Consider the following 23,414-nt stretch of genomic DNA (forward strand, 5'->3'; position numbering starts at 1 on the left):
TCTCCCCGCGGGCCGCAAATGGCCCGCGGGCCGCGAGTTTGAGACCCCTGGTGTGCATGAATCCACAAAGGATAATTTAGAGCTTAACATATTACGAAGCACAAGCATTTCTATTAGTCAGAACCAACATAGAGACTTTCCAGTCAGTCAGGAAATATTTGCACTACATTTAAAGCATTAGAACAGCAGTAATTGCACACAGAAATAGTTGATCGTAATCCCACAACCTAAATCAGGAAAAGGACTAACTGTCAAGTTTAATACCTTTCTTTAGTCCTAATGATTTCCAAACTGCACACAGGGTAAAGGTTGCAGTGAGAGAACAGCTCTTGGCTGAATGTAGACGCTGCTCAGAACAATAAATTTCATATAATGACGATCTATTTTTTTCTTCACGTAACCAAGTTTCAGGACCGAGCGTATTAACTTTGGGCATATGAGCGGAGTGAGAGGTGTGATCCAACAAATCAGTCTGCATTATTACACAGTAACATTACAAATGCATATTAGATTTGACACTTTAATAATTTCTATAGTAAATCTCTAATGTTACGGTTAAACTGAGATCATTTTTACTCCTTAGTCAAAGTCAGTTACTTTTTATATATTAATCTGATAATGTAAATATGAATAACTACCATCCAAAAGTGTGTGTGTATATATACAGTGTGTGTGTGTGTATATTCGAGGGCTTGGAACCAGAGGGGCGTAAGTGGCATTTTGGGTGAAAATGAGTTCTATATATCAAATTAAAGGTCTTGATGAGCTCTATCTAGTTGTGCCAAAAAGACCTATTTGAGATCAAACTGTATTGAATAAAGCAACAAAACAATACAGACCTAACACAAAAGTGTGAGTAATGTTTGGAGCCAGAAGGGCGTAAGTCCACTTACGCCCTTCTGGCTCTGAAAAATACATGTAGGACCCACATTTTTGTTCAGAGCCAGAAGGGCGTAAGTGTAGTTGGTGCCCTAAAACTGCATTCAAAATGGCTGACACAACTGCAGACATGGAACTGTCTGAGGCAGAAACGATTTTGATGAATATTATGAAACAAACTGATGAATCCTACACTCACCTAAAGGATTATTAGGAACACCTGTTCAATTTCTCATTAATGCAATTATCTAATCAACCAATTACATGGCAGTTGCTTCAATGCATTTAGGGGTGTGGTCCTGGTCAAGACAATCTCCTGAACTCCAAACTGAATGTCAGAATGGGAAAGAAAGGTGATTTAAGCAATTTTGAGCGTGGCATGGTTGTTGGTGCCAGACGGGCCGGTCTGAGTATTTCACAATCTGCTCAGTTACTGGGATTTTCACGCACAACCATTTCTAGGGTTTACAAAGAATGGTGTGAAAAGGGAAAAACATCCAGTCCTGTCCTGGGCAGTCCTGTGGGCGAAAATGCCTTGTTGATGCTAGAGGTCAGAGGAGAATGGGCCGACTGATTCAAGCTGATAGAAGAGCAACTTTGACTGAAATAACCACTTGTTACAACCGAGGTATGCAGGCAAAGCATTTGTGAAGCCACAACACGCACAACCTTGAGGCGGATGGGCTACAACAGCAGAAGACCCCACCGGGTACCACTCATCTCCACTACAAATAGGAAAAAGAGGCTACAATTTGCAAGATCTCATCAAAATTGGACAGTTGAAGACTGGAAAAATGTTGCCTGGTCTGATGAGTCTCGATTTCTGTTGAGACATTCAGTTTGTAGAGTCAGAATTTGGCGTAAACAGAATGAGAACATGGATCCATCATGCCTTGTTACCACTGTGCAGGCTGGTGGTGGTGGTGTAATGGTGTGGGGGATGTTTTCTTGGCACACTTTAGGCCCCTTAGTGCCAATTGGGCATCGTTTAAATGCCACGGCCTACCTGAGCATTGTTTCTGACCATGTCCATCCCTTTATGGCCACCATGTACCCATCCTCTGATGGCTACTTCCAGCAGGATAATGCACCATGTCACAAAGCTCGAATCATTTCAAATTGGTTTCTTGAACATGACAATGAGTTCACTGTACTAAAATGGCCCCCACAGTCACCAGATCTCCAATAGAGCATCTTTGGGATGTGGTGGAACGGGAGCTTCGTGCCCTGGATGTGCATCCCACAAATCTCCATCAACTGCAAGATGCTATCCTATCAATATGGGCCAACATTTCTAAAGAATGCTTTCAGCACCATGTTTAATCAATGCCACGTAGAATTAAGGCAGTTCTGAAGGCGAAAGGGGCTCAAACACAGTATTAGGATGGTGTTCCTAATAATCCTTTAGGTGAGTGTTTATTGAAGAAGTTGAAGATGAGTCAGAGTTGTTTGAATGCATTTCCTCACAAGAGTGATGACAGTAAGACATAATCATGCCTTGAGAGCCTTACCTTGTTAGCCTAGCCTAGCATGGCTAACGTTAATCCCATTGGTTTGGTCTGATCTGGCTAACTGTACCTGTGTTCTGACAGAGAATATTCTTTTGAACTTTCTCATAATCTACTTTACCCTAGCCTTGAACTAATAGATTCAGGGCACTCATGTAGGATATTGTATTAATAAATATTAATGTGTTAATCATTAAGGGACACAGCCACATGAGGTGAGGAAGAGAGATCAACTTGAGGGACACATGGAGACAGATGGAGGAAGTGAGTTCTGACTTGCATAGAAAATAAGTTAGAACATTACCTTATCTAATCCTTACCCCGAATTATTAGTATCAGGGCATTCATGTAGGATATTAATAAATATTAATTATATAATTTAGGGACACAGCATGAGATGAGGGAGAGAGATGAGGGACACATGGAGACAGCAGAAGATGGGGAAAGAGAGACAGGCAGGGACACAGATCATGCAATTGATGAGGGACACATGGAGACAGAAGAAGATCGAGGGACTGAGACAGTAGACATTGAGCCCGTTTAGGAGGGAGGGGTTGAAAGTGGCCAGGAAGAGGATGCCAACACACCACAAAAAAGAAGAAAAAGACAGAGAGATGTTGAAAATTGGAAAAGAAACCAACGTAAAAGGTTAAGAAATTCTGGCCAAGGCTACATTAATTCACATGGCATTCATGTTCCAGGAAGGAAGGTGAGGGAAAAGAACTAAAAAGCAAAAAGAACACGAGAGAACTGTCAATTGAATAGAGTATTGAAAAAAAAAAGAATTGTAATGAAATCAATTGAACAACTCATGAATTGCCAATCAGAAGTGTGTTTAGCAAGTTCAGTGACTTGAATTACAGTCTGTAGTGTTCAGCAGATGCCCAGAATGGAAAGGTGAAAAAATAAATAAAAAATAAAATAAAATAATGAATGAGTTAAATGAAAAATAATTACTTGTTCAAGTGTGATTCAAGTGTTAATTATTCAATCAATTCCCCTTTTGATCAATTATTTTCTGCATTGTTCAGCAGATACGCCCAATATGTCTATAGAAGACTTGGAATTGTTTGGTGCCAAAAAGGCGTATCTGACGTTTTTGACATATTTTTTTATTTTAAAATGTTTTAGAACATGTTCATTGTGTTAATATGCCATACATTTTTTACTTAAATACTCATTCATGTAAGTATGCCTGTGGTTGCAATGTTTGTGGTTTAAGGTTAATGATACAGGTGATTGAAGTGTGGTCAAAATTTTGTTTTGTCTCTCCTGTAAAGTTTGTCAAAAGCCACTTACGCCCCTCTGGCTCCAAGCCCTCGATATATATATATATATATATATAGTTACTGTACATAGTTATATATAATTTTTTTTTAAAGAAATTGTTTAGTGTATATTTATCATTTTCATGTTGCATTTAAGGTGTGTGTGTGTGTGTGTGTGTGTGCGCGCGTGTGTGCGTGTGCGTCTGTGTGTGTGTGTGTGTATGTGAGTGTGTATGTCAGTGTGTGTGTGTGTGTGTGTTTAACCTCTGTCCTCCAATATGAAGTTAAGTCAAGAATATTTCAGCAAACACATCAAGTGTAGATTTAGATATACTCTCGTGTAAACACTGAAACCAGATGAAAATCTGACTTTGGCCTGGAAAAAACAATCTTTCCAAATATATATTTTTTCCAGGTCTTGTGCATTCTTTTGGTAAACCTCAGGTCCAGTTATCTAGGTAATGTTATATGCCTCGGTGGCGCTAACTGACCACAGCGCTGCCCGATACACACTCTTAGGCTTATGCAACCGTTTTCAGGAAAGCTGAATAGACAGACCATGACAGCAATTGTGAAAACGATCAATGACTGTGAAACACACTCACTAGAAAATATAATATTAAAAGGATGCAGAGAAATACATAAGAGTGATATATAGCACATATACAGAAAGATGCATATAAAAATGTTTATCTGACATCAGTTTAAAACATTTTATAGGTTTATAATACCTGGAGGCAGGAAGAGTCCATTTAAAACATCATAATCATAAAATAAATACATAAATAGACAGTTCAGGGTTACATATGTAACCTAGATGTTTTAGATCTGTATCCAGAGCATAATATTTTCCAGTGTTGTCATTGCAGGTATATCATATTGATTATCTATATTATATTAACATTCAGGGCTGAATGGATGCATTGTTTCGTCGGATCCACCGCAGTTTCCCGTCCATCGTGGCTGATGCAAACAAATTATTGCAAAATCCCTAATAAATGAAACGCTGTCTGTTGTTCACCAGTCAAAACTAAACTGTGAGACTGAGACGGTCCACGGATAATATAGAAAACGGTTAAAATAGCCTAATCTGAAGCACGGCAAAAAAAGAAGAGAGAAAACTAACATGAAGAATGAGGAAAAATACCCATTACACCATTTATACTGTGTATTTAATGTCTTGACTGTTGGAGATGCCGCTGATGAACACCAGCTCTTATTACAGCCGTGTTTACACTACTTATGAATCCTAAAGCTCTTTCATTTCGGGGAGTGTAATAATCAGCTGAATGGATCTGGAGCGTAATTGCTTTAAAACACTGATGTTATCTTGGCACCTGTACAGCTCTACATCACCGTATTGAATATGATCATAACTCACACTGCCAATCTCCTGCCGAGCAGAAGCATCTTATCCACTTTAGGAAGAGCTGAAAAATGATATTTAACCATAATTCAAAATGAATTCGATTATTTTCAAGTTTAATGTGAGCTAGGGTTTGAGAGAGCGCAATGTTTTGTTTCTATGGCGCCACAAAATGCGTTACGGAGGATACAATGTTTCAGTGGGATTCTATTTAGAACTCTAGGGTTTTAATTTTAAAAAGATTCTATATAAGCAGAAAAGTCTTAAATGATGATGCATAATATTTTCATGTTTTAATGCCTATTTACATTTTTTCCCCAGTAAGTGTGTTACGAGCTGCTATATTTATAGAATTTATTTCAAATAAAAAAAATGCATTAAAACAAAATGAATTTGTGAAAGTAATTGCATGATGGGAACCTCTAATGTGCCTGACGAAACCCTTTAAGCTAAAACAGCTTTTCAGGAAATGGAAAAAAAACCACTGTATTTTTTTTTTAATTATTGAACACTGTGATGTCTGAGTTGATATTGTGGCTTTATATATGATCGGACACTTGCATGTGTGATTATATTATTAACATTTGACCAAAAGCTGAAAAGGAGTTGATCTGCTAATATCAGACATGCGTGTTTTGTGCGTCATAGCATTACGTTTTCCTCAACTTACAGCTTATAAAGTTTACTGTAGCTATATGTGCGCGCTCAGTTTTTTATGTCATTTGGACAAAATCTCATGTTATTTAAGATGAAGTGCTTCATACAGGCTGTTTAAAACATTAGTGGCTCTGACTCTGCATATGCTAGATGCTCTTCTCTGTCCTCAATACATAAAACATGTATATGAGCCTTTATGTACATCAGCCTTCATAAATATAGTGTTTCTGGAGTATATACTTGTTCAAAGAACCAGTTCTTTATTTGCCTTTGCATTGCAAACCAGCAGAGACGCTCCAGAATGTGTTGATAGAGGTGGGCGGAGTTATGAGGTTTGACTGACAGTTTGAGGAGCCAATGGAGTTACGAGGTTTAATCACGAGCTCTTTTTAATACTTTTCATTGGTTAAATATGTACAAAACACACAGCCAGACATAAAGGATGACCAATAGTAATTTATATGAAAGAAAAATTAAAAATAAGGAAATATGGAGATACAAGGTTTCTGCTCGACAGTGTCGGTATAGTAAGTAGAATGTCTAAAGTGGACTATTGAAATAGTGCAGCTCCTCTTCTCTTCTGAGAGTGTGTGTGGGTCAGTATCCGGGATCCAGAGCCGTGTTTTCCCTGAGGAATGGGGTCATGGGGGGGGGGGGGGGGTCTTGTTCATATTCCTGGGCCGAACGCCACTGACCCGGAGCCAATGCCCACAGCACTGAGACTCCCAGACTCCCTGTGTTTACACTCCTGCTGTGTGTACTGATGGAGTGGAGTGTGTGTGTACTGATGGAGTGGAGTGTGTGTGTACTGATGGAGTGGAGTGTGTGTGTACTGATGGAGTGGAGTGTGTGTGTACTGATGGAGTGGAGTGTGTGTGTACTGATGGTGTGGAGTGTGTGTGTACTGATGGTGTGAAGTGTGTGTGTACTGATGGAGTGGAGTGTGTGTGTGTGTGTGTGTGTGTGTGTACTGATGGAGTGGAGTGTGTGTGTGTGTGTGTGTGTGTGTGTGTGTGTGTGTGTGTGTGTGTGTGTGTGTGTGTGTGTGTGTGTGTACTGATGGAGTGGAGTGTGTGTGTGTGCGTGTGTGTGTGTGTGTACTGATGGAGTGGAGTGTGTGTGTACTGATGGTGTGGAGTGTGTGTGTACTGATGGAGTGGAGTGTGTGTGTGTGTGTGTGTGTGTGTGTGTGTGTGTGTGTGTGTGTGTGTGTGTGTGTGTGTGTGTGTGTGTGTGTGTGTGTGTGTGTGTGTGTGTGTGTGTGTGTACTGATGGAGTGGAGTGTGTGTGTGTGCGTGTGTGTGTGTGTGTGTACTGATGGAGTGGAGTGTGTGTGTGTGTGTGTGTGTACTGATGGAGTGGAGTGTGTGTGTGTGTGTGTGTGTGTACTGATGGAGTGGAGTGTGTGTGTGTGTGTGTGTGTGTGTGTGTACTGATGGAGTGGAGTGTGTGTGTACTGATGGAGTGGAGTGTGTCTGTACTGATGGAGTGGAGTGTGTGTGTGTATATTGATGGAGCTCAGTCCAGACTGGTTTGTGCCAGCAGAGACAGTGTTTACCAGTGCAGCGGAGCCTTGCTGGTTAACCTGTGTGTGTGTGTGTGTGTGTGTGTGTGTGTGTGTGTGTGTGTGTGTGTGTGTGTGTGTGTGTGTGTGTGTGTGTGTGTGTGTGTGTGTGTGTGTGTGTGTGTGTGTGTGTTTGTGTGTGTGTTTGTGTGTGTGTGTACTGATGGGGTGGAGTGTGTGTGTGTATATTGATGGAGCTCAGTCCAGACTGGTTTGTGCCAGCAGAGACAGTGTTTACCAGTGCAGCGGAGCCTTGCTGGTTAACCTGTGTGTGTGTGTGTGTGTGTGTGTGTGTGTGTGTGTGTGTGTGTGTGTGTGTGTGTGTGTGTGTGTGTGTGTGTGTGTGTGTGTGTGTGTGTGTGTGTGTGTGTGTGTGTGTGTGTGTGTGTTTGTGTGTGTGTGTACTGATGGAGTGGAGTGTGTGTGTGTATATTGATGGAGCTCAGTCCAGACTGGTTTGTGCCAGCAGAGACACAGTGTTTACCAGTGCAGCGGAGCCTTGCTGGTTAACCTGTGTGTGTGTGTGTGTGTGTGTGTGTGTGTGTGTGTGTGTGTGTGTGTGTGTGTGTGTGTGTGTGTGTGTGTGTGTGTGTGTGTGTGTGTGTGTGTGTGTGTGTGTGTGTGTGTGTGTGTGTGTGTGTGTGTGTGTTTGTGTGTGTGTGTACTGATGGAGTGGAGTGTGTGTGTGTATATTGATGGAGCTCAGTCCAGACTGGTTTGTGCCAGCAGAGACACAGTGTTTACCAGTGCAGCGGAGCCTTGCTGGTTAACCTGTGTGTGTGTGTGTGTGTGTGTGTGTTTGTGTGTGTGTTTGTGTGTGTGTGTACTGATGGAGTGGAGTGTGTGTGTGTATATTGATGGAGCTCAGTCCAGACTGGTTTGTGCCAGCAGAGACACAGTGTTTACCAGTGCAGCGGAGCCTTGCTGGTTAACCTGTGTGTGTGTGTGTGTGTGTGTGTGTGTGTGTGTGTGTTTGTGTGTGTGTTTGTGTGTGTGTGTACTGATGGAGTGGAGTGTGTGTGTGTATATTGATGGAGCTCAGTCCAGACTGGTTTGTGCCAGCAGAGACACAGTGTTTACCAGTGCAGCGGAGCCTTGCTGGTTAACCTGTGTGTGTGTGTGTGTGTGTGTGTGTTTGTGTGTGTGTTTGTGTGTGTGTGTACTGATGGAGTGGAGTGTGTGTGTGTATATTGATGGAGCTCAGTCCAGACTGGTTTGTGCCAGCAGAGACACAGTGTTTACCAGTGCAGCGGAGCCTTGCTGGTTAACCTGTGTGTGTGTGTGTGTGTGTGTGTGTGTGTGTGTGTGTTTGTGTGTGTGTTTGTGTGTGTGTGTACTGATGGAGTGGAGTGTGTGTGTGTATATTGATGGAGCTCAGTCCAGACTGGTTTGTGCCAGCAGAGACACAGTGTTTACCAGTGCAGCGGATTCACCAAGTCTTGCTGGTTTGCGTGCGTGTGTGTGTGCGTGTGTGTGTGTGTGTGTGTATGTGTGTGCATGTGTGTTTTGGTTCGTTTTCAGATTAACATATCTATTAAGATACTTTAAAACTGAAAGCACCTCAATCAAATCTGTGCTACAGTGTGTGGCTTCAATAGACACTGTATCTGAAACATGGTACTAATGTCACACTCCAGTACCAAGAGTGAGTGTTTCTGCACACACACCAGTGAGGTTAGACAACATCGCTCTGCTTTTCAGGTCCTGAAGAGATTTAATTGCCACTGTATATGTTTGTCCTTGAAGCAGAAGAAATGATCCTGATTTAATAACTCTTTCATCCAGCCAAGTTTCAGATCCTCAGATTTTGCAGATATTTCTTCAGCTGCGTCTGGTGTGAATTTTGTACGGTGGTTTGGCACAAACACACACTGTAGGCTGTGAACTCTCTGCTAAAGCATTTAATGTGCGTACTATCAATATCACAGGGTTCTTCCAAAGCGCTGTCAGCAAAACGACACACACACACACACACACACACATTTCAAAGGTCTGTTTTATTGACAGCCAACTTTTGTACATGATTTGCTCAAGGTTATTTCCAAATGGTGATGTCAAAAAGTAGTAACGGTGAAATATTGGAATTGTTACTTTTGAAAATGAACTTTTAAGCAATTTGTCATAAAACATCTTCAATCATTTTGCTTCAGTAAATGCATCTTGATTTAAGGCAAGACAGCCCAGTTGAATAGGGTAAAAAAAGAACTAATATATATCAACATACTTCCCCAGTTGATTGATTACATTCATAATTGCAACAAAAAAAAGTTATGTTTAAATATGCAAATGAGGCATTATCTAATTAAATATGCCCTAATTTGCATACATTTCTAGAACAAACATCTGGACATTGGATAAAGCCAGGTGCAAAATGCATGTTTGATTTTGTTGACATTAGAGTCAGAGGTTTTTACTGAGGGGATTTTGAATATCTCTATTTATCAGTCCATAAATCAGAAAATGCTGTCAACAACCAGAAAAAAATGTTAATTTTGACAAAAAAAATTTAGGAATAAAATGTCTAAATCAGGAAAATTGTATATGAACAAACCCTTCTGAAAAAATCTTCATAATATATATAGGAATAAAACAAAAAATTGAGAAAACTGCCTTTAAAGATATATACTGTAATTGAAATCTACAGATGCAAATAGATCAATTCTCTAAAAGCTACAGTTAAAAGTGTGTTATGGATGTTTTCCTTCTACTAGTTTGAAAAAAAAGCCAAAATCTCAAAATTGACATGCATGAATAAACAGTGTTTTTGCCGGTAGTGTCTGGCCTTAAGTTTAGATGTTTGTCCTGGAAAACAAGAGAGAAATACAGAGGAAGATCTAATTCCACATTACTAAATTAAAGATATATCGCCGCTGCCGGATTGTTGAATGTTTCATATGTTAAATGCGTTCGGCGGGAGCTTGTAATGGTGGACCTCACGCTCATCACACACCATGAGTTCTGACACGTCACAGTCTCAAGGAGGAAACTATATATAAAGCTTTGTATTTGGCAAGGACTCCAGCCTTGCTGTGACGCATGGACCCCTATGGCACGTGTGAGTTATAGCACTCAGGTTTTGTTTTTCCGCTGCGTATACTGTAAAACGACTGTGTTTGTGCTTTCTGTACTAGTGATGTGCTTCCTCTGTATTATTGCAACCCTCATTCTGAGCCTGAAATGATCCGTTTTAAAGGTGCTTTCTTTAAAGGATTACTTCACTTCAGAATTACAATTTCCTGATAATACTCTCGCCCATGTCATCCAAGATGTTCACGTCTTTCTTTCTTCAGTCGAAAAGATTTTCTCCATATAGTGTCTTCAATGGGGTCCAACGGGTCGAAGGTCCAGATGTGAGTTTCAGTGCAGCTTCAAAGTCTCGACACGGGAATAAGAGTCTGATCTAGACAAACCAGCGGACATTTTATAAAAAAAAACATTTATATACTTTTTAACCACAAATGCTTTTAGTCTGTGTTGCCGAACAACAGTTTAGGTTTGTGGAGCATGTTAATCTGACAAACACAAGAAATGTAGATTTCAGCAAGAAAAAACACATCCATACGTCCTCCTTTACTCTGCATAAACATCATCCGGTGAGGAACGTTACCAAACTGCTATCATTTCATATTAGGAAAATAAAAAGGCCGGACATCAGCACGCTTCCCCATGGGCTGTTGTGAAACACCAAATAAATCTCAGTTTTCATCACAGCTTTTCCTAGTAAGGCTTGGAGTGATTCAGCAAAAGTTCATCAAGGCTGGTGAGAAGAACCCTAGATGAACTGTGTTCTGTTGACCATACAGATGTTTGAGCTCAGACTGAAACAAAGACCACACCGCGTTAGTGCAACAAGTCTATATATACAACCCGAACCCGGACACAGTAATGCGTCTCTATAGCACGTGTTCATCGTGCATTTTATACACGAAAATGAGTTTTTACGTGCATGTGATACGCATGGGTGGTTTAGTAGTGGTGTGGGGTGTGTGTGTATTATACGTTTGGGTAGAATTAGTGGTGTGCAATAAAGTGCGTATCATATGCACACGAAAACTGCACATCATATGCACGTAAAAAATAATTTTCGCCTGAAATTGCACGATAAACACAATACATGCTACAGAGACGCATTTTCATGAGATTATGAGTCTATTGCTCTTCTGTGAACTCAGAGACTTTCAGTCGGCCTTTACGTGAAGCTGGAGATGAGCGAGTGTGTGTTGTTGATTCACCTGGTCATGTGTTTCTGTGTGTGAGAGCCTTGATCATGGCTTTATATCACAGAGAAATTATAAAGATATTTGTTTTTCAAGGCTTTGAACCAGGGTTGTTCAACAGGGAGTCACATTTATTTAGCAAACACTTTAGAAAAGCACAGTATCTATCAATTTACATTACCGTTTAAAAGTGTGCTGTTTTTTTTGTTTTGTTTTTATAGCAAGGATGCATTAAATTTATCAAAAGTGACAGTAAAGATGTATAATATTACAAAAGATTTCAGTTTCAAAAGTTTTTTTACCTTTCTATTTATCAAAGATTTCTAAAACAAATATATATCACGGTTTCCTCAACTGTTTTTAACACTGATAATAATCATAAATGTTTCTTAAGCATCAAATCATCATATTAGAGTGATTTCTGAAGGATCATGTGACACTGAAGACTGGAGTAATGATGCTGAAAATTCAGCTTTGATCACAAGAATAAATTACACTTTACTATATATTCACATAGAAAACAGTTATTTGAAATTGTAATAATATTTCACTATTTTTACTGTATTTTTGATCAAATAAATGCAGCCTTGGTGAGCAGAAGAGACTAATTTCAAAAACATTTAAAAGTCTTACTGACCCCAAAACAAATGATTGGTATGCATGTTAACATTCAATCAAATTTAATTTATAGCTCACATTTAGATGGTTTATGATGTGCATCACTATGAGACAAAGATTGATTTTTAGAAAGAATGATCATATTTTAGCCACTATCAGTGTTTTAATGCACACTTTTCACAATCTTAATGTATATTAAGCATAAAGTATTGCCACCTTGTGTCTTTCTTTTGTGTGCATTTTGTGCCAGGTCTCTTTTTTAATGTTAATTTTAATGTTAATAAAAAATTATGCATCTGAAAAATGTGGTATCTGCAAAAATGTGGTATCTGCCCCAACCAATGTCTATGAAGAAGTGAAAATTATAGCACTATTAAGACACAAGTCAAATTATGCAGCATGCTATATGTTTGCGTCGGCTGTTCAAATCCAGAGGAAGTTTAGTTGTAGAGTGTTGACAAGTTTGACATTTTGTAAGACAGAAAGTGAAGAATGCTCTCTTTCCGAACAATCAGTATTGCACTTGTGTCTTAATATAGGATGTAAAAACACAGCCTGTCAGCGAAGAACAGAATACATCAGTTTGGCATCGATCATACGCAGAAACCGCGAACCGCCAGTCCATTAATCTTTGTTTCGAGACCGCAACAATGCACTTTATCTTCATGAGCATGATGTCACCGAGCAATATTTGATGTGGGTGGCTTTAAAGTGATTAGGTAGTGTGTTACAAGAACGTCTGTGAGATGGATGAAGTGTGGGGAACAAAACATTGAAAAAAGGGAAACAATCCCACTTAACAATAAGAGAATCACAGATTGTCCTCTAATGCCTGTTGTTGCATCACTGGCCTCTTTGGACATCCCTAAAATACAATACATTTTCCAAGTCTCTTTCCAAGATTCATCTTAGAAGAGATTTATAAAGCTCAATCTCTACTGTCTGATCTTATTTGTGGCGATGACTTTCAGGAAATGATTTTGTGGGGCTGTACATGTTTCATTTGGTGTTCCTTTCATTGCTGGCACGCCTATGCAGTTTAGTTTTTTGGCTTAGAGAATGACACAAAAAACTAGTCGGAGGGGTAATAACCCTCAGGTTAAGACCTTGGGCAGAACTATTGGTGACACAATGAAGCAAGATGGGAAAATCAAAGGCCGTCCTTTAACCACCGAACTCTGGGCGTCAATGTTGCATAAAACTAAGCGTTTGAACCCAAGCCTGCATTAAGTGAGGGTTGTGAATTTGCGGTTAAAATCCTCAAGTGTGGATGGATGGAGTTGAGTTACACGCTCTGTGTGGTTTCTGGATTATACGGTATGGGCTTTCCCAGCCAATGCCCTTTTTATGCCCTTTTATTTTTAGGCTCTACTAGAACAGGTTTTCCTGCTTGAATGTTGATTATTCTCCTCATATTCTCCATTGTTGCGGCTCCTCTCTTCCCAGTCTGTCAGTAACGCTAAGGACTGAGTTTCCCGAAAGCATCGTTAGCCAACTATGGTCGTGAGTTGCGTCGTTATCAGCAGTTCAACGAGTCGGTGTTTCCCGAAACCATCGTTCCAACAAAGATTCGCAAACAGCATCGCAGAGTTGTGTGTTTAGAGCGACAGATCTCGATCTTAGAAGCAGTTTCTAGATTGCATGACATGTGGACTCAATAAATCCTGATCTTGAGCAAAATAAGCAATCTGACATTCAGTGCAATCTGTGTCTTTTATTTAGAATACACACAAATGTCATTTAGTTTTGAGTTTGTCAAGAGATTTAAAGCGCCGCATCTGTGAAGGAGCTCTAGTGCGTAAGAACGAGTCTATGATTGAATCTGGAAATAAAGCGAAATAACTGAGAAAAGTTTGAAATATTCCTCAGATGCCATGTCTGTAATTTATAGCGAAACATCTAGCATTAATTCGATCTCAAACAGATTCATTAAAAGTAGTTATTACTCCACATGCGTGATATCATTAACCAACGTGGTTGAACGACCAATTTGCGCCAATACAGTTTCGGGAAACAGTCGTGACGAGCTAGTCATCGTATGATAGTGAAGCAGCGAGTTACGGTGTTGTACGGGAAACACACCCCTGTTTACTTCCTGTCTCTATGAAGCCCCTCCTTCTGAAAAGCACACTGTGCTCTGATTGGTCGGCTGGATCAGTGTGTTGTGATTGGTCGAGCGCTTCGAGTGTGTTTGGGAAATGTCCCGCCCCTTACCATAACCGCCAGTTAAACACACTACTGACTAACTCAACCAGGCCCCGCCCCTTTATTCTGCGTATTAATTATTATAATGAGGAATATTGTGACGTGTTCGTTCCCGGGAGAAACTCAAGACTACAATGGAGGCGTTTCAGGAGTTCAGAAACACTGACACTGATATAGAGAAGAACTCCCGCTGGAGGGACATGCTCAAACAGCAACATCACACACTGAAGAGAGATGAACATGGAAAAAATGCTAACTCTGAAGAATGGAAACGCGGGTCATGAGTGTGAAGGAATTCTGCATAAATCACTCATGGATGTTTCTGGCAGTAAATCCAAGGTCTCCTTGTTTAAAAGTCTCTCTTCTCTTCTCTCTTCTCTCTTCTCTTCTCTTCTCTCTTCTCTTCTCTCTTCTCTCTGTCTCAGGTTGTTCCTGAAGAGCCACAGTGGGACGGCGGGCCGGCAGAGCAGTTTGGCGATCCACGGCACTGACTTCAGCACTAAAGACATGGACAATGACAACTGCACATGCAAGTGTGCGCTGATGCTCAGCGGGGGTGAGCCACACACCTCTCATTTAAACATCTATTGCAACACAATCTTGTTCCTTTTGCAGATACCCATGATTCTCAGGAAGAGGCTGACACTGCTTTAGTGCCGGATAAATACAACTGGAGAAGTATAATATACAGTACATTTGTTTAAGATATGCAGCAAATGCTGGGAACAGATTCTAAGGGACAGTTCTATTAGCGATTCTTTTGTAAATACTAATCGTGTCATTTACTGTCCTCAGCTCAGCTGTCTGTTGCCAAATGATGATTTAATCTCTTTTAAATTGGACATGACAAAGTATTAACTTCGCATTAAACATTAATCCAACAGATTAATTTAGGTGTTTTGGATTCACTACAAAGAATCAACTGATTAGATTTATTAATTTAGTAATCAATGTAATGCATATGCAGGGCCGGATTAAGAGTTCAGAGGGCCCTGGGCACAATGTCGTGTAGGCCCCCTCTTAGGTAGGGCAAATGTATATTTTGCCCAAGGACATTTTAATATGGCATTTACAGTTCTACTGACTTAAAAGGAGTAAAGTTCCTAAATGGTCGTTCTTTCCCATAGGAATTTGTAAAACTATGTTGGGTGGACCTCTGTGCCTCTAGGGGGGTTCGGGGGCATGCTCCCCCGCAAGAAAATTTTGTACATTTTATGGTTAAATGCATCAATCTGGTGCTCTTTGAGAGATCAAAATTAAGAGCTTCAACCCATGAACTGCTCGTTGAACAAAGAAAAATCATTGATTTGTACCTGGACATTAAAGAGGGCTCAAACATCTTTTTAGTTATGAGAGTCTCAGTCTACATTACATTATCAATGGTGTTTTAGGATGCCAAACAATTATTATAATAATGTAATAATGATTTATATAATTATTCCTATGACGTAAAATCCGTATAGCCTATAAATGTACTATAAATGAAAATGAATATTTCAAAAGTATATTTTAGTCTACATTACACTATAATACAGGAAAATTAAAATACTTTTGTCCTAATTTCTTCACTTGCAAGAAACCCTTGAGCTTTTATTTAGGAGAAAACACCAGATCACCATGCTGATCGCGTGAGCAAAGAGCGCACTTTTCTTTAAATCACCCAGCACACACAGGATGCCTATTCTTAAAGTCTTGTGCTGTTTTATAAATGCACAAAGCCATATCATGGTTTCGATTTTATTTCGTTGGCAAAATATAACGCTAGAGACCTTTATGTTAGGTTATACATTTTACATCTCATATGTGTTGGGAAAAGGGAGAAGAGAGAGTTCGGCAAAAGGCGGATTCGAACTCGGGTCGAGCGCATCAAAAGCTATTATCAAGCAGTTCGCGCGCTACAACCTACGCCACTGTAGCTATTCCGTGATGGGCGTCTTTTTGGTAAAATGACAGGCACTTAGTGCAAATATACGCTCCGTTATCTAAAATATTTTTTTCCTTCCCCTCGCTTGGGCCACAAGTGCGCATGGCGAACTTGCAATGAATACATTTTATCAGACCGGCTCTCGCGGCCTCGAAACACTACCGGCCCACCGGGGAAACTCCCGACTCTCCCGATTGCCACTCCGCCCCTGGTGCCCAGGGCCCCTTAGATGTCATGGGCCCCTGGGCAAGTGCCCAGTTGCCCTAATGGTTAATCCGGCCCTGTGCATATGTTTTCATGAGTTTTCATTGTTTTGTATGAGTCACTCAGTAACAGTGTATTTGTGTACAGAGTTACATTCACATCTGCAAAACTTTGCTAATGTTTAACTCTTTCCCCACCAGCATTTTATTTTGTACATAATATTTTGTTATATGAATATATACAGTAAACTGTCAATATATCAAAAGATAGAACAGAGCCTTCTGATTGGCAGTAATTTAGGATTGATTTTATTGTGAGTGCAGTGTGCTTGCACAGAGACTCCGTCCACACGCTCTTCTGATTGGCTGTGAGTGCAGTGTGCTTGCACAGACTCCGCCCACACAGTCTTCTGATTGGCTGTGAGTGCAGCGTGCTTGCACAGAGACTCCGTCCTCACGCTCTTCTGATTGGCTGTGAGTGCAGCGTGCTTGCACAGAGACTCCGCCCACACGCTCTTCTGATTGGCTGTGAGTGCAGCGTGCTTGCACAGAGACTCCACCCACACGCTCTTCTGATTGGCTGTGAGTGCAGCGTGCTTGCACAGAGACTCCGTCCTCACGCTCTTCTGATTGGCTGTGAGTGCAGCGTGCTTGCACAGAGACTCCGCCCACACGCTCTTCTGATTGGCTGTGAGTGCAGCGTGCTTGCACAGAGACTCCGTCCTCACGCTCTTCTGATTGGCTGTGAGTGCAGCGTGCTTGCACAGAGACTCCGCCCACACGCTCTTCTGATTGGCTGTGAGTGCAGCGTGCTTGCACAGAGACTCCACCCACACGCTCTTCTGATTGGCTGTGAGTGCAGCGTGCTTGCACAGAGACTCCGCCCACACGCTCTTCTGATTGGCTGTGAATGCAGTGTGCTTGCACAGACTCCGCCCACACGCTCTTCTGATTGGCTGTGAGTGCAGTGTGCTTGCACAGAGACTCCGCCCACACGCTCTTCTGATTGGCTGTGACTTTGAATGCGTAACAGCACCCCTACCATATAACAGTGAAACAACTTGTCAACAGTGGGGAAAGAGTTAAGAACCACAAATGGATCGACATGAATCATTCAGTAAAAAAAAAAAAAAAATTCAAATAAACTACTTAAATAGCTACTATAATGTTACTCTCTACATAGACTTTGTGAAGTGGGCAGACAGTAGGATCCAGTCTAAACACAGTGTGTGTCTGTGTACACCTCATGCTTTCTTTTTGGCAGAGGAACTGCATGAAGCTTGAGCACGTAGTAATGAGGTCTTTGTGGACTGTGAGGAGTCTAGCAGAATGGGCTGAGCACCAACTATCTGTACAGGACTCGCATAGTCTCTCCTCCTGGATTCAGACCACCGGCAGCTTATGCTTTTCATACAGAAAGCTCTTATTTAATCATTTAATAAAACAGGCACTGAGAGAGATCCTGTCCACCCGAATCTGCCATCACCTTCTCCGTCCTTGGTGGCCAGAATCTAAACGGGACCCTGACAGTGATTCATCTCTGAGATATTTAATATCAGGATGAGAATAAATATGAGCCTTACAGTAGGGTGACATGCATAAATATGCTGTATATGCAAGGGGATTTGAGCAATGCAAATAATAGAAAAGAATAGTGTCACGGTGAAAGATTTTTAATGAGTTTGTAATGAAAAAACTGCGGAAATGTCTCGAAGTAGAACCCTTTAAATTCTGTAAGTGCTTTAATGAAATACATATTGGTTCCAGTTCTGGTTTATATCATGCAATCAAACTTTTATCATTCTGTTGCCTCATTTCTTGTTATTCGGTGTGGTTAACAAGCCTATAAAACACAGCGAGGCACTCGCCGCATAAAGGCCTGAGATGAGAAGCATAGTAACAAGTAGAATCAGCATCCAATCAGTTTACTGTGTCAGAGAGAGTGGTGACGAAGGGCAGCGATGTTGGCTCGCGGGCGGCTGGAGAAATGGCACAGATCTCTCTGGCATTTGAGCCTGTGAAGTGAACCTCAAGTCCTTCATGGGAAAGAGACGTGCTAAAAGGGGCACCATGTGGGCACAGTTTGTGTGTACGTGTCTGAAGGCTAGATGACTGCAAAAAATTATGTTCTTACTCAGTATTTTTGTCCTGTTTTCCAGTACAGGCATCTAAACATTCTTAAATCAAGATATATTTACTGGAGAAGCAAAATGATGAAAGATATTAAGTCTTGTTTTCTGATAAGTGAGTTTGTGCTTAAAACAAGAACAAATATCTGTCAGTGGAGGCTGAAAAATAATATTTTTTTCCCCCATTTGGTTGTGAGTGCAGTGCGCTTGCAGAGAGACTCCGCCCACACTCTCTTCTGATTGGCTGTGACTCTGGATTGATTTAGTTGTGAGTGCAGTGCGCTTGCAGAGAGACTCCGCCCACACTCTCTTCTGATTGGCTGTGACTCTGGATTGATTTAGTTGTGAGTGCAGTGCGCTTGCAGAGAGACTCCGCCCACACACTCCTCTGATTGGCTGTGACTCTGGATTGATTTAGTTGTGAGTGCAGTGCGCTTGCAGAGAGACTCCGCCCACACTCTCTTCTGATTGGCTGTGACTCCGGATTGATTTGGTTGTGAGTGCAGTGCGCTTGCAGAGAGACTCCGCCCACACACTCCTCTGATTGGCTGTGACTCTGGATTGATTTAGTTGTGAGTGCAGTGTGCTTGCAGAGAGACTCCGCCCACACTCTCTTCTGATTGGCTGTGACTCCGGATTGATTTGGTTGTGAGTGCAGTGCGCTTGCAGAGAGACTCCGCCCACACTCTCTTCTGATTGGCTGTGACTCTGGATTGATTTGGTTGTGAGTGCAGTGGCTTGCAGAGAGACTCCGCCCACACTCTCTTCTGATTGGCTGTGACTCTGGATTGATTTGGTTGTGAGTGCAGTGGCTTGCAGAGAGACTCCGCCCACACTCTCTTCTGATTGGCTGTGACTCTGGATTGATTTGGTTGTGAGTGCAGTGCGCTTGCAAAGAGACTCCGCCCACACTCTCTTCTGATTGGCTGTGACTCTGGATTGATTTGGTTGTGAGTGCAGTGCGCTTGCAGAGAGACTCCGCCCACACACTCTTCTGATTGGCTGTGACTCTGGATTGATTTGGTTGTGAGTGCAGTGCGCTTGCAGAGAGACTCCGCCCACACACTCTTCTGATTGGCTGTGACTCTGGATTGATTTGGTTGTGAGTGCAGTGCGCTTGCAGAGAGACTCCGCCCACACACTCTTCTGATTGGCAGTGACTCTGGATTGATTTGGTTGAGAGTGCAGTGCGCTTGCAGAGAGACTCCGCCCACACACTCTTCTGATTGGCTGTGACTCTGGATTGATTTGGTTGTGAGTGCAGTGCGCTTGCAGAGAGACTCCGCCCACACGCTCTTCTGATTGGCTGTGACTCTGGATTGATTTGGTTGTGAGTGCAGTGCGCTTGCAGAGAGACTCCGCCCACACACTCTTCTGATTGGCTGTGACTCCGGATTGATTTGGTTATGAGTGCAGTGCGCTTGCAGAGAGACTCCGCCCACACACTCTTCTGATTGGCTGTGACTCTGGATTGATTTGGTTATGAGTGCAGTGTGCTTGCAGAGAGACTCCGCCCACACTCTCTTCTGATTGGCTGTGACTCTGGATTGATTTGGTTGTGAGTGCAGTGCGCTTGCAGAGAGACTCCGCCCACACACTCCTCTGATTGGCTGTGACTCTGGATTGATTTGGTTGTGAGTGCAGTGCGCTTGCAGAGAGACTCCGCCCACACACTCTTCTGATTGGCTGTGACTCCGGATTGATTTGGTTATGAGTGCAGTGCGCTTGCAGAGAGACTCCGCCCACACACTCTTCTGATTGGCTGTGACTCTGGATTGATTTGGTTATGAGTGCAGTGTGCTTGCAGAGAGACTCCGCCCACACTCTCTTCTGATTGGCTGTGACTCTGGATTGATTTGGTTATGAGTGCAGTGCGCTTGCAGAGAGACTCCGCCCACACACTCTTTTGATTGGCTGTTATTTTGGATTGATTTTGTTCCATCTCATACTCATCTCGTAGTTTTTTTCAGTATATCGCATTGTAAGTTTGGCCTTGTCAACAGTGGCTTTTAATGTAATGTGGTTGTATTTTTATGAGAAATATTCCCTTGTTATATGATTTATATCATATAGTATTGCATGTTAGCTTTCTTTCAGGATATTGTGATACTGAACACATACACAGAAAAAATTACTATCTGACTCAGTGATTTTGACTTGTTTTGCATTACAAAATATCTAAACATTCTTAAATCAAGATACATTTACTTGACAAGTCTTGTTTCAGGAGAAAAATAATCTAAATTAAGTGACTTTATGCTTAAAACAAGACAAAAAGTAGTCAGAAAAATATCCAACTCCACTGACAGATATTTTTTCTTGTTTGAAGCACAAACTCCCTTCATTTAAAAACTTTTTTTAAACAAGACTTAATATCTTCAATCATTTTTTTTTTTTTAAGAAAACAAGACTTTATATCTTCAGTCATGTTGCATAATGTATCTTAATTTCAGAATGTTTAGATAGTTGGAAATCAAGATTCATCATTTGTTGCAGAACTGCATTAATGGTTGTAAACGTGTGTGTGTGTGTGTGTGTGTGTGTGTGTGTGTGTGTGTGTGTGTGTGTGTGTGTGTGTGTGTGTGTGTGTGTGTGTGTGTGTGTGTGTGTGTGTTTTAGGATGGTGGTACGATGCCTGCGGTCCATCCAACCTGAACGGCGTTTACTACAGACAAGGACAGCACGTCGGAAAATTCAATGGAATCAAGTGGCACTATTTTAAAGGCCCGAGTTACTCTCTCCGATCCACTGTCATGATGATCCGACCGGCCGACTTCTCGTAGTCCTCCACAAATATCCCCGAAAGCTTTGGAAAGTGTTATTTCTTCGGCCCGTGACGTATAATGCAGCTTTCATTTGAGATAACACTCCTTGAAACAGGAATCCTGTGAATACGGGGCTGTCCTGTCACCTTCATGGAGAGATGGAAAACTCCCTGGGAATTTAGGGCAGGAGCGGACTTGGCTATAGGCTTTTATTTTTAAATATCAGAGGTATGAATTCAAGTGCCATTCACTTGTCACTCAGGACCTGTGGACTGTTTTAACGCAGACACATCAGCTTTGATGAAGTGCGCCGCCCTGCAATCGCCTGGCTTTCAAATCCGAATTTAAAGCAGCTTGAATGTCCTTCAGTATCCTAAAAGGACCTATTAATGTTTTATACAAACGTGTTGCACAGTTATATTTGGGTTATGATACTTTACTTCACATTTTTATGCTCTTTTTTTATCCCAGTATATTATTACTTTTTTATTTTGTACATTATTCCTGTCAAAGTGAAGAAAACCATAGCATGCAGCATTAAAGGTGACTTATAGTGCTATTTACAAGGGACATTTTCAGCACAGAAGAGCACAGCCGTCCTCCAGCCTGAGAGAAAGTTATTCTTAGTAGTTTTGCCTTGCTTTTCATTTGAAATAATCCAAAATATATGTGTATATATATACAGGTGAAATTCGAAAAATTAGAATATGGTGCAAAAGTTCATTTATTTCAGTAATTCAACTTAAAAGGTGAAACTAATATATTATATAGATTCATTACATGCAAAGTGAGATATTTCAAGCCGTTATTTGTTATAATGTTGATGATTATGGCTTACAGATATGAAAACCTTTTCACAATATTCTAATTTTGAATTTGGGGTTTTCATAAGCTGTAATCCATAATCATCAAAATTATAACAAATAACGGCTTGAAATATCTCACTTTGCATGTAATGAATCTATATAATATATTAGTTTCACCTTTTAAGTTGAATTACTGAAATAAATGAACTTTTGCACGATATTCTAATTTTTCGAGTTTCACCTGTATATATATTAAATTAAGATACATTTACTTGAGAAGCAAAATAAGTGAAAAAGTGAGTTTGTCCTTAAAACAAGAACAAATGTCTGTCAGTGGAGTCATAAAAATAATCTTAATTCACAGGGAAAACTAAATCTGAAAAATCATCTTGTTTTCCCTTTGAACACGTCAGATATTTGTTCTTGTTTTAAGCACAAACTCACTTCATTTTGATGATTTTTTTCTCCAGTAAATGCATCTTGATCTTGAAACCGAGACAGAAACAACTGTGCTGTGTGCAAAGTGAATATTATTAACGGCTTTGAACTTTTGTGAACACATCATTGCTTGGCATCAAATTTTGAATGCATGCCAAAGATCACAGCTATTACAGATAATACCATAAAAATATTGATCTAATATTAATCACCGTTACAACTGATGAACTAAAGCCAATGGCACATACAGTACTGGTGCAGTATAACACAAATAACACTGTTTTAATTCACTCATACCATTCTGTCTTATGCGAATCTGTCATTTTTAAGAATGTTTTGCCGTTTTATATGTAGTAGCTCTTCTCAAAAGCAGTGTTATTCTTCCCGACAAGCTTGGATGATCTTTAACATTTATCCTTGAGCCTAAGGTTTGCAGGAGAGTTGAATAATTGTGAATTATTGAAAGGAAAAGCTTTCATGGAGTCAGGTAAGCGCCTGAGTTTCATTTGTCTGTGAAGTTTATCTGTTGCGGTTTTAGAGCCGGATCACACAGAATGCATTTGCTTTTAACAGTTTTTATATTTAAACATTCTTTGCTGCTTGTTGTCCTGCATTCTTCTCCATTCTCATGCTTTCCATTCCACTGCGCTGCATTTACACACTTCACATGTAAACATGCGCCGGACAGACTCCACGTCATGCTTCGTCAGCGGTTTATGCATGATAATCACGGTTTCGACTTTTAAAGTTGACCGAAACCTTGCATTGTTTTCCAGCAGCTACGAGGTGGCTAATTCGTAACAATTCGTACGACCTCACTCGTACGAATTAGTGCGATTTTTGCTCAATTTTACGAGTTGCCCAATT

The 23,414-nt window shown here is 40.9% G+C and overlaps 1 protein-coding gene across 2 annotated transcripts in view; it reads left to right on the forward strand.

The window, feature by feature from the left end:
- The window catches only part of angpt1 (angiopoietin 1), a 106,413-nt gene extending 84,530 nt beyond the window's left edge, over positions 1 to 21,883 (forward strand). For both annotated transcript variants that reach the window (XM_056240892.1, XM_056240893.1), the window contains exons 8-9: positions 14,708 to 14,838; positions 21,158 to 21,883. In XM_056240892.1, coding sequence (XP_056096867.1) covers positions 14,708 to 14,838; positions 21,158 to 21,321 — 295 coding nt within the window. In that variant the 3' untranslated portion in view covers positions 21,322 to 21,883. The remainder of the gene's footprint in view (positions 1 to 14,707; positions 14,839 to 21,157) is intronic.
- Positions 21,884 to 23,414: the final 1,531 nt, after the last annotated feature.

The sequence above is a fragment of the Rhinichthys klamathensis genome, unplaced genomic scaffold (genome assembly GCF_029890125.1).
Source record: "Rhinichthys klamathensis goyatoka isolate OS25496 unplaced genomic scaffold, OSU_Roscu_1.1 h1tg000617l_1, whole genome shotgun sequence".
Lineage (NCBI taxonomy): Eukaryota > Metazoa > Chordata > Actinopteri > Cypriniformes > Leuciscidae > Rhinichthys > Rhinichthys klamathensis.